At 37.1% G+C, this 11720-nt stretch overlaps 1 protein-coding gene across 1 annotated transcript in view; it reads right to left on the bottom strand.

Moving 5' to 3' along the window:
• Positions 1-222: 222 nt before the first annotated feature.
• The window catches only part of zgc:171482 (zinc finger protein), a 69740-nt gene continuing 58242 nt past the window's right edge, over positions 223-11720 (bottom strand). Inside the window, exon 7 of the mRNA XM_060871381.1 lies at positions 223-3339. Coding sequence (XP_060727364.1) covers positions 3315-3339 — 25 coding nt within the window. The 3' untranslated portion in view covers positions 223-3314. The remainder of the gene's footprint in view (positions 3340-11720) is intronic.

The raw sequence follows: 11720 nt of genomic DNA, 5'->3' as shown, positions 1-11720 counted from the left end.
AGCATAAACAGAATATAATGGATTCCATACCAAGTTGTCAATCAACTGAGCCAAAAACTGTTGTCAAAAAACTGAACACTTTTCAATACTGAGGAACGCTTTGTTTATTGAGTGCCTGTTTCAAGTTCAAGCAGCATGGTGACATATCAAATAGCGTTTCTTAGGTCTGGGGTTCAATGCTGAACTCTTGTTGCTATCAGTGTAGTTTCATACATTGTGTTTGTGTCCACATATGTTTTAAACACTTGCTGGTAGGTGGACAGGCAACTCCAAATTCCAACAAATTGTGAAGAAGTGTGTTGATGCGATGCCCTGTGATAAACTAGCATTGTAGCAGGGTACATACTGTACTGATGCACTAGTAGATTATTCTAGAAATACCATGTTGCTATGGAGAGACTTGTGGCATAAGTGAGGAATAACGGTGATCATCCCTTCAAGATGCTGCACCATGTTATTCAAAATACTGCCAAGTCATTGCTTCTTGTTGTTTAGTGTAATGACAGTAATAACCATCATGTCACAGATTATGTTACTTTACAGATACAGTGCTGATGATGGTAGTTAATGACCTGAGACTCAGTGCTGATTAGGACAGTGTATCTGTACTTGTTCTGTTAGATCATTCTGCTGCCTGTGATGCTGTTGATCATTCAGTATTACTAGACATGAAAACTGTTAGGGAAAAGGTTTTATTCATACTTATCATAATAATGGTAATAATTGGATCCTATAATGCTTTTTACATGGACCCATTCTCACCCCTCTTCTGTTTTCTGTGTATATGCTGACAATGGGTCCAAACATGGGTCTTAAACCGTCTTACCGGTATTTTAGGATACAATTTAAATAGTGCTACAAAACTTTAAAGCACTTAATGGATTGGCACTTTGATACATTCTAGATTGTATAAACCCCCTTTCTATATCATTCACAAAGCTATAGCATTTCAGGCCCAATTGACACCAAATCAACAAAAATATGGTGAAGCAGCCTTCTAGTTTTATGCACCTGAAATGAAGCAGTTTCCCAAATAATATCAGACAATCTTTATGCTTTATGATTTATTTTCAAACTCACCTCCTTGTTTTTCTTGTATAAACTCTAGTTTATACGATTTCTCTTTCTGTTTATTTCTTTTCAAGTTTTTTTCATGTTTATATATATTTTTTATATATAACAATTTATATTTTACTTTTATTGTCACACATATGATCCCCCCCAACTGGATTCTTATTGTTATTTTATTTATTTCATTTTATTTCATTTTATTTTTTAATTGCCATGTTAAGCATACACTTGCAAATGATTTGTATGCATGAAAGGTGATATAAAAAAATCAAGCTGATTATTATTTCTTATTTTAAAATTAAAAACAGATTATGAGGTGTATTTCAAACAAGCCACAACATACAGTAGTTGCTCATATTTGCTACCTGAGCCCATTTTGTAGCATGTTCCGTTATGTATTTTTTCAAAAATGTACAGAATATTTTCTACAAACTATAAATACAGAATTTCGACCTGGGATGCCAAATACCATACTACTGGAGTGCAACACTAGATTTAACCTAGCTGTCCTGAAAAAAATCGGCCTTAACTCTGCAGTTAATGACTATTGTAAGTTTGTAAGTATGTTACAACAGGAAAATGACCAAAAAGTGCCGGACTCTGTCTCTTCAGGACATCACTATTGAGACCATCACCAAATACACATTTAGTTTCATGTTAATTTGGAATTTCATTACACAACATGAACATTACAACAATATGAATAGCATAAACACTGAGATAAGGTGGAACCAGTGTCATACTCTCTACTCCAGTATCATGCTTATGAAGAACTCTCTAGTAGTACAGTGTACGAATAAATCCCCTAAAAGGAACTTCTTTAGATCCCAAACCATGTTTTAGAGAAAAGTTGATTTTTCCATTAAACAGTAATGTCATTCAACACATCCACATAGTTGTAGTTAGAATTATCCAGATGTTTTGTAGTATAAATAAACATTCCTATTAAAATGAGGTTCCTGTCCATGATCTGATGGCACAACATCCCAAATGAATAAACTCGACCACAAATGATTTCGATTTGCAGTAGACAATTCATACAACACCTGAAAGATTACAGTCTTCCTATAATAACACTTAAGGGCTTTAAAACATGTTTTCCTGATACTATTTATTTACATTTTTTGCATAATTAATCCAATTTAAAACAAAAGCATTGTGGTGGTTAATAATTGGATTGCATAAACGATCCGCCTCCTGAATAAAGTCAGAAACTTTTCTGAAGAAGGAAACATCGCAAAAGACCATGATATCTTCTCTAAAAGCAGTCCTTTTGACATCATTAAAATACACACAGCTGGACGCCATCAATAACTTAGTATCTGACTACGTAAAGGTGAATGGTCTGTAATTAATTCAAAATACTGACATAGCATTATTCACTTATCAAGCGAAGGAAATAGAATTGCATTGCTAATGATGAAGCTATCCGTTCAGCATACCTGTATAAGGCAGAGCTTCATACACTTGGTAGCTCTAAATCCACTCTCGGCAGTACTACTTTGCAGAGACCTGTAGGAATGTTTTCTTCACATGAGATATGCTTTAAACGCAATAGCTTTGTTAAAGAGAAAATAATGTAATCTGTGTGAGAATCTCATCTAGGTCCACTTTTGTACTAAAATTTCCTTACAAGCAGTCAATAGGCTTTACCACTGACCATTACTAGCAACATTTAAACACAAAACAAGACAATTACCAAATAAAATGTAGTCAATAAATGACCAACCTCCTTTGTGCTTTTTTCCATTGTGAAATGCCTAAACAGTCCACCACAGCAGTGTTTGCAGGTATCAAGGAATAGACTGTAAATATAATAGATAATTACATACTTATTAATATACATTATTAATTATATAGACTTTGTGAATGTAAGAAAATACTCAGTGACCCTGTCTTTTCAGGCTAGTGCTTGTATACAATGAGTGCCTTCGTGATTATTAGAACCACTATAACACAGATTGACATCAGTTTGACATGAAGTTCATACTTTAGTCCTACAAGATAACAGTGTTTATTCCCAGTTCATGACAGTCGAATTTACTCTGACCTAAAATACAAACATAAAGCACAAAACAGTCGAGGAGCCTCCAAGGTATTAAGAAACTCAGTGAAAGATAGAGGTATTGTCCGAGGTGTCCCTTTAATCCCTGGGCATCTCCACAAATGTTTGTAAGTATATCCATTTCCTGTTTTCTTCAGCGCTTCCGTAGCAATGCCTCTGTTATGTCCAGCATTAATTTTCATTGCTGATGTTGTTGTTTCAGACTGAAAGGAAATCAGAAAATTTGGCATTTAGGACCAGAATTAAGTTAGAACACAGAGTATTATTTGAGTATCACAGAGTATTATTTGAGTATCGCAAAATTATTCCACAACATGAAAATCTGACAAACTCCTGTGTATATTGTATAGCTTTGCATTACTGCAAGTTTTTCATTTTCTTTGTCTATTACAAAGTTTCTCATCACTTAATTGCAATAGTCTTTGCTATATTTAAAAAGCCTTGTCTGAAAAGTAATAAACGCAAATCTATTTTACATTAAATGGACAGAAATGTCCATTACATAGGTTGCAATCTATTTACAGCTAGATGTAAATAATCTATCTGTAAGTAGATTGTAACCTATGGACTTACAGGCAATATTTTCTTCTTTGTTTGTCTATTCATTTTCATTTCTGTGCAGCATTAAGGAAAAATATGAGACAGAATACCTAGTTTCCTAGGCAGCAGTAAACATGGTGGTGTATGCTGGTGTGAGTGTCACATAGTGTGTAATGTTTTTTCAGTGTATTTTTCTTTCCAGCCATATGCAAGTTTGTAATATTCTAGTATCCAGTAGAATGTCAAAAAGGAGCAACAACAAAACTTAGGCTTATCTTTTATATATATGTAATATTACGTCTGCAGTGTGCTCACTTTTTTCACATTTTTAGGAAGCAGTCTGTATGGTGTACATTTGACATTGAGTGATTCATATTAGTACAAAGATTATACTAAGGTTGCAGTCGTATGCAAAAGTTTGGGTAACTTACATATTTTATTGACTTTTGAAAGTGAAAAGAAGTGAACTCAACCTCTGCAATAAACTACTTTTTTTTTTTTTTTTGGAAAATGCTAATGCAGAATGAAGTAAAAACAGGGGAAAAAATATGAATTTGCCTAAAACTGTATGCGTTTAACTTCACAAAATTACATTCATATTCATAATCCAAACTGATTATTAATAACATAGTGACAGGTGATCTGGTATAGCTGTAGCAGTAACATTATGTGGAATGAGCAGTGTCACAAAGGGGAATATGTCATGTATTTTAAGGCACTTGAAATGCAAATAATAGCTGACACAAAAAGACATCTTTCACCCAACTGAAGAATGTGATTTAGTAGGTTAGCTCTGATGCAGAGACTGATTTTTATCAAAGATGGGTATTTTTATCATCACACCTTTGCCATCAAACTCAGCTGGTCACTGTTATTATCATCAAGGTCCATCACAAACCTTGGGGTAATGATAGATGAGCATCTGTCTGGATTGCCATCAGTAACAGCAGGGAGATTGGACCAAACCTGTTGGAGTTAAGTTACACAACCTGTCTCACTCCAGTTGCTCTCTTTAGCTGTGAAACCAATTTGTCCTTGCTTGCATTTAAGTAGTTCACTTGGCATACGATAAATGTCATCATGGCCTATATTTATTCCCACTCCGTAAAGCATGCTATTGACACCTTAATTTTTTCGCTTGTGTTTTTGCAAAGCCAGAATTTGTTTTCCAGCATCTGATTCGGTTAGACACTGTATAGAAAAAGACTAAAGACTTAGATATATTATGGGAGAAATTAGAGACATTCTTCCTGAATGTGTGTATATATACAATCAGTCATTAAAGTCAGCTACGTACACAACATATTGGAGTCATATGACTTCAAAATGCGGGCTTTCAGTGTTAAGTTGGTTCCAAATCAGCTGACTGGTCTTTTTTAGGGACCAAAAGTAAGTGGAAAAATTAAACTAAATTTAATACTTGCTTGCAAATTCTTTGCCACTAATGACTTCCTAAAATCTGGAAGCCATCGACATCACCAGATGCTGGGTTTCTTCTCTTGTGTTGTTCTGCCAGGCCTTTACTGCAGCTTCACCCACTGTTCTAGTGAGTTTGTCTTCTTCAACCCATCCGTCTATTTATCATTTCATTGTTTATTATCAATGTTTATTACCTGTTGGCCATTTGTTGGCCTCTTTAATAAGATTCTTGGAATGTATTCATCTTTGTTTAAATCAGTTCATATCAAGGATTACATGAAAACAGTGGAAGGATTTGTTTGTATCTTGCAAAGAAATGTTTGCTCACAATAATCTGTGTCAGAGTGTTCAGTCTTCTGCAATAAAATAAAAAAAAATAACACATGCAATGCACTGCTGAGATTGTCTGTGCGAGACTTTAGGCGATTATGGAAAAAAGGGAGACAGAGATTAAAGAACCAGTGCTGAAGGACAGGGAGAGAAATCGTTTTTTACAGCCAGTGTCTTTATGCCCATTTTCCGGCAAGGACCTAATCTTCAGTGACTGTCAGGCAAGCACTCATCTCACCGCCAAAGCTACTTACATGAGTCGACACTCACTCAGCCTGCTCTGGGCTGCAAACCGGGGTAAAGTCGGGCTCAGTGGCCCACAGACTCTGAGGAGACTGTAGAGTATTATCTTTGAAGCTGTATCATCAGACTATGCCTGAATGCACTTTAGGCTGATTATTCCTAAAGAAGACAGAAATGTCTGACACGGTCTGATCATTTGCTTTAAGTACAATTTTGTATGACGTACATACACACAAAAATATGGAAAGGCATTTAAAGCCAATATTAAGATGTGTGTATATACAGTATCTATTATCTATTATATGAATTTATGCCATATTAAGATTCATGAATCACAGTGCAATGTACTGGCTCTTTAAAGGGCTCTCTTCTATGTGATCATCTGCTCATTTATTCCATCAAGTATAAACCATTTGTTATATACTTGGCATATATTACATATACTGTATATGACACAGTGGCACAATATTAACCTCCATTCACTCAACATGTTGTTGGACAATGCTGAAATAAGAAACTTTACCATTTAACATCACTGAGAGAAAGTTACTAGCTATTGTAGAATATAACTAGAGAGAAATAGTAGCACACAATATGATGCAGTCAGAGGGAGGTGAAAAACAAGAGCTTCATAATTGATTTATGAATTTATGAAGTATGAAGTCATATTTGTCAGTAACAGAGCTCGTTGTTACAAAGGAGGTAGTGGAGAACATTCCACTCTGAGACAAGAGACAAAAACTCACAGTGCTGCTAAAAATGCACAGCTGCACTGCCAGTATTCTGGGGTTTAAGAGTCACTCTTTGTGATGAGTTGCTAAGTCTGGATACAAATCACATGCTACTGCAGATCAGAAATGAGGCTCTAATACAGAACACCACTCGAACTCACCAAACTGCTGCTTTGTAGTTTATTTGTAAAAGATTACATCAGTGAAGAAGACATTTATGGAATAGTAAAAGTGATAAAACTGCACATAACATTTCTCCACATTGAGGAACTCACATTTTCTATATTGCAACCTGTGACAATGTCCTTGCTTTAAAACCAAGTGTTCTAAACTGATACTAAAATGAAAGCTGAAAGATAAAATGGATACATAGAATAACATGAAGGAAAAGTAGGTTTAAAGTGGGATTCATTTTAATAATACCATATCATATTTCATGTCTGGCTGGCATTTAGTTGATCATTAGACATTATAGCAAAAAAAAAAAAAGACATTGCCTGGGCTTATTTTAGTAAGGAACTGAAAATTTCTTTTGCCTTATAAAAGTTAGCTTGCTTGTGTCAATATTTCTGTGCATATTCGCTCTGTGCTCACTGCAGAAGCTGTGTTGCAGAGCCTTCTTTTTCCTTTGATAAAAACAGATCAGGTCTTTATTTGGCAGCAGGTACACCATCTTTCTACCTCCGCTGGCCTCCTCTCAGGGGCTTCCTCAGTGTAGTGGAAGTATGCAGCCCAGACAGAGTGATTACACAGGTAGAAAGAGTCCACTGAGCTCCATATCTTTTTGCAGACAGCCCAGGAAATGTGTGAAGCTGCGGATTGACTGGAAAGACTGGTCCTGAACAATCAGATCTCACTGTTCTCATTTATTTAATCAGCATGGCTCTTTAAACAGACCAATATATTCTCTGTATAAGTCACTTTCTTTTTTCTCAGTGTTACCCATTTCTCTTTCTCTCGTTTCCAATGTGACAAGTTCTCTGAAGATACTGTTCATCCATATAGCTCTAAGCAGCCTGAATCTGCTCTAAGCACAATCTGTGACACACTACATCTTCCCCATCCTGCCCTTGACAGACTGCTTTCCTTCTTCCTCACCATTTGCAATAAAATGCATCATTGTCAGTATTTCTGCTCTTGGCCACGATGCTTTCGAGTATATAACTACATTATCTATGTCTCAGCCTCTAGGATGGCAGTAAAAGCTCGTGGAAATTGCTGAACTGTGAACAGACCCTGAATAGAAGCACGCTTTCTTGGCCACAAAGTGACGTAGTAGGTCGTGAGCTGGCCGCTCGAAAGATAACATGCGTGTAATCACAGCAGACCAGACCTGTACGGCTCAGCTGCGAAGGAGATAAGAACCAAGCTCAGCAGGAAAGAAAAGTCTATGTCTCTGTGTGATATTGTGTGTGTGTGTGTGTGTACTTGTGTGTTTGGTGTGGGAAGATGTATATATCAGTGAAGGGCAAGTGCTTTCCGCACCTACATGGGTAGCTTTAATTCTTCTTTGCTTTCACCTGCAATACAAGAAATGTGCCTACAAGTAGTGCAGCAGCAAATGTCCTGATAATGGTTGTAAATACAGGAAGGAACCGAGCCACTGTTTTTATGTCAATACTGCTGTTTAGTCTGCAGTGATAAATGTTGGATGGATATTTTCAAAGCTAAATCTGCCTCTTCTGTAAGGACAGACAGGAGCTTAACTGGCTCCTTAATATGCTCTTTTATACCAGCTCTTTTATCTATACAGTACCAGACCACTTTACAATTGACACTAGGGTTATGATGATGCCATGGTTTCACTGTGTATGATCTCACAGTTACTTCATCGGTGACTAATTACTGATTTAAATCCAATTTCATCTATTAACACCTAAATTTTATTTTTTAATCCGTATGTGTCTGTCTGCAACTACTAAAAATGTTCTACTTAACAGCCTCCCTCTGGTCTCACACTCACAGTCAATCTGCCACTGTAAAAGCTGGAATGTGTATATCTGTATTTATATTGTAAGCACTGGGTGCTTGAGGAAAAAAGCTTCTGACTGCACTCACTGCTGTATAATCCAAACCTGCTATAAATAAACTTTATCTTACACAATGGCTATTAAATGCATAGAACATGTTATTTCTCACATCCTGCTTTTGGCTATGCAGCGTTACACACTGCTCCATTAATTGGACTTTACTACAGGAGTGCACACCTTTCCTCACACCTGTTTAGTCTTTTAGTGTAAAATGACAGGTTTTGCGTGTTTTCATCGATCAGTAAGCACATATAGGTGGGCTGATCAGCTGTCCTTACATTCGGGTATAAAGTGTCCAAGACTTTTAAACAAAATTTTACTTTGATCGTAACCAGAAGCTTGTGTTACAGAGGGTGTGTGACTGAGCTGTTCCAGCATTGGGTGCTCCGTGGCATTAGCATGGTGACTGAGCATTCTCTCTCTCTCTCTCTCTCTCTCTCACTCACTCATTTTCTACCGCTTATCCGAACTACCTCGGGTCACGGGGAGCCTGTGCCTATCTCAGGCGTCATCGGGCATCAAGGCAGGACACACCCTGGACGGAGTGCCAACCCATCACAGGGCACACACACACTCTCATTCACTCACGCAATCACACACTACGGACAATTTTCCAGAGATGTCAATCAACCTACCATGCATGTCTTTGGACCAGGGGAGGAAACCGGAGTACCCGGAGGAAACCCCCGAGGCACGGGGAGAACATGCAAACTCCACACACACAAGGTGGAGGTGGGAATCGAACCCCCAACATGGAGGTATGAGGACTGACGTTTATGCAAATAATGGCCATGTCCTGGTCATATTGTCTTGAGGAGGCTTAACAGAAGTCGGTTTAAGACAAAGTGCCACTTTTTTTTTGCAGTATTACCCTGTGAGCATCCTGGTGGAGGACAGTACTAGCCACTGGCATATAAGCACGACTAAGTAAATCTGGCAGTGCAGACAAGCATGACCCTGTTAGCCTGTTTCCTTTATTCCATATTGAGGGAGCAGAGCCCAGCATGGCTGTACTAAGGTCAGTGAGCATGATTAGCTGAGAGGCAGAATAGAGAAGAACTTGGTGGTTATAAATAAAATGGCTTTTTTTTTTCTCTGCAGGTTGCCTGATGTTTATGACTGGAGATAACAACCTGGCCAGCTGACTACAGGGCACAGGGGGTGACACCAAGGGGGTCTCGGAGTGACACACCCCTCTGCCAGAGCACCAGCAGACTGGACCAGGTGGAGCTGATTAGTGCTTATTAGCACTGACTGACCAATACACTGTCCCTGTGGTCTAAGCTACATATCCAATTTGTGTGTATGTCAGTTTCTGTTAGTCACAGAACAGTGTGTTAAATCCACAGCAGCCCTGATTGATCTTGGTTTAACTGATCAGTGGTTTTGTTATATCTTCACAAGTAGTCCAGTATTATGTAGTCTCAATATTTCCCTCTGTCTCTGCTGATTAATAGTATTAACTAAACTGTGATTTCCTAATAAACAGCAGAAGTTCACAAGGATTTTAAAGTATAATACAAGACGATAGAAGTACAAGTTAATATAAAACAAGTACTTTGAAAGTTTCCTTTAATAATTTCAAATTTATCTTTTTGGATTATGTTCGACATCATTTCATAACATTGAAATATTTGCTGACAATTTTTTTTCACAAGGAAAAACGTATTTAAATTCTGACAATGCGTTTCACAGAAAAAATAGAACACATTGTACATTTACAAAAAAAAAGGTTTAATGTTGCAGAGCGTCTGCAAAACAATTTAGTCACTCTTATTATTTATAACAGCTAGCATTTCTTTTTTTTCCAAATTCCATAAGACCAAAAATCCCCACAGTTTATCATGTTATGAAAAAAACAAAAAAACAAAACATCTGCCCTGAAGACTTTCTTATCTCAGGAACAGTTACAGTGGTGTTGAGGTCAGGGTTTTGTACAGGCCACTTGAGATGTTTTAAACCAAAATTCTTCTTTATGGACTTTGGATAAGGTTTGAGTTGGCCGCCTTATTTCTAGTGAAGGTAATGCTACACTGTACAAATACATTTTAGACAATTATGTGCCACCAACTGCATGGTAAAAAGCTTGGGGATATGTCAGATATGGGGGCTACGATCAGGTGTCCACACAACTTAGGTCTCTGTGTTCAATGTTACTACAGACATGAGAACTGATTAAAGCTACTTGCAAATTAGTCATCTTTAGATTCGAATAATTTGGAATAAGAACAGTATGTGGACTGACGCCTCAGATTTGACTACAAACAACATGGGAATGGTAATTTTAGTAACTAGTGAGATATGACTGCATCCACATTCATAAGCTCAAACATCTTGACAGAAGATGACAGGAAATGAACAAGGAACAGATACAATACAATGCTCCTACAGTCTATTTATAAAGTGCTATGCTAAATTAGATTGTCTGTATATGTCTTTGGCATTTTTCTGTATATATGATGGTCAAGCACACATATACATGAAACTAGTTATTACAATCTCTGTAGCATCAAATAGTTTGGTTGTTATTCAAAATAGCACGATGTTCATGAATGTGTGTGTCTGAGTTGTATTAACGCACTTCACATGAATGCACTTAAGTCTACAAAAGATTACCATAATCTCATATTTCACTCAGGCCACAAAGAGACATGGTATTAGAATGGTCTGTGCGTGATGTGTATCTGCATGAGAGTACTCCACCTCAAACAGATCAATTTCCCGAGCTGAGAGAAATAACACTGCTGCTATAAAACTGCACTGGATGTTGCTGAAACAGAAACACACATCCTGCCTGGACATGATCACCCAGACAATGCCCTCTTTAGTGAGACTTGTGATGTATTTACATCTGAACATTTCAACTCCGTCAACATACACTTCATTTTCCACTTTATTTTGTCAACAGCAACAAAGCACCTCAGGATTGGTGTTATTGACGGCTAGTAATTTAGCGCAGATGTGACACAGCATGTATGTGACAGCTTTCTGTCAACTCGGAGGAAATATTTATTGCATTTTTTTAACCCATTTTGCAGTGGGATAATAATAGCTGACGCACACTGTCAATGTTACTCCTCATGGAATAGCTGGTTGGGCAAAATGAGAAATAAATATGATGTGCTAGGGGAAACTGGCAAAAGATCATTATATGCATCAACAAAGTGCGATATCGCAAAAATAGGGACATCCTGTATTTTTTCACCTGTTTAAAACAAATTATAAAATAGTATAAAATAGTATCCACCTTGAAAAAATGTGCATTATTACACATAACACAAAACAATTCAG

The sequence above is a fragment of the Tachysurus vachellii genome, chromosome 6 (genome assembly GCF_030014155.1).
Source record: "Tachysurus vachellii isolate PV-2020 chromosome 6, HZAU_Pvac_v1, whole genome shotgun sequence".
NCBI lineage: Eukaryota > Metazoa > Chordata > Actinopteri > Siluriformes > Bagridae > Tachysurus > Tachysurus vachellii.
This window is presented reverse-complemented; position numbering and strand designations above follow the sequence as displayed.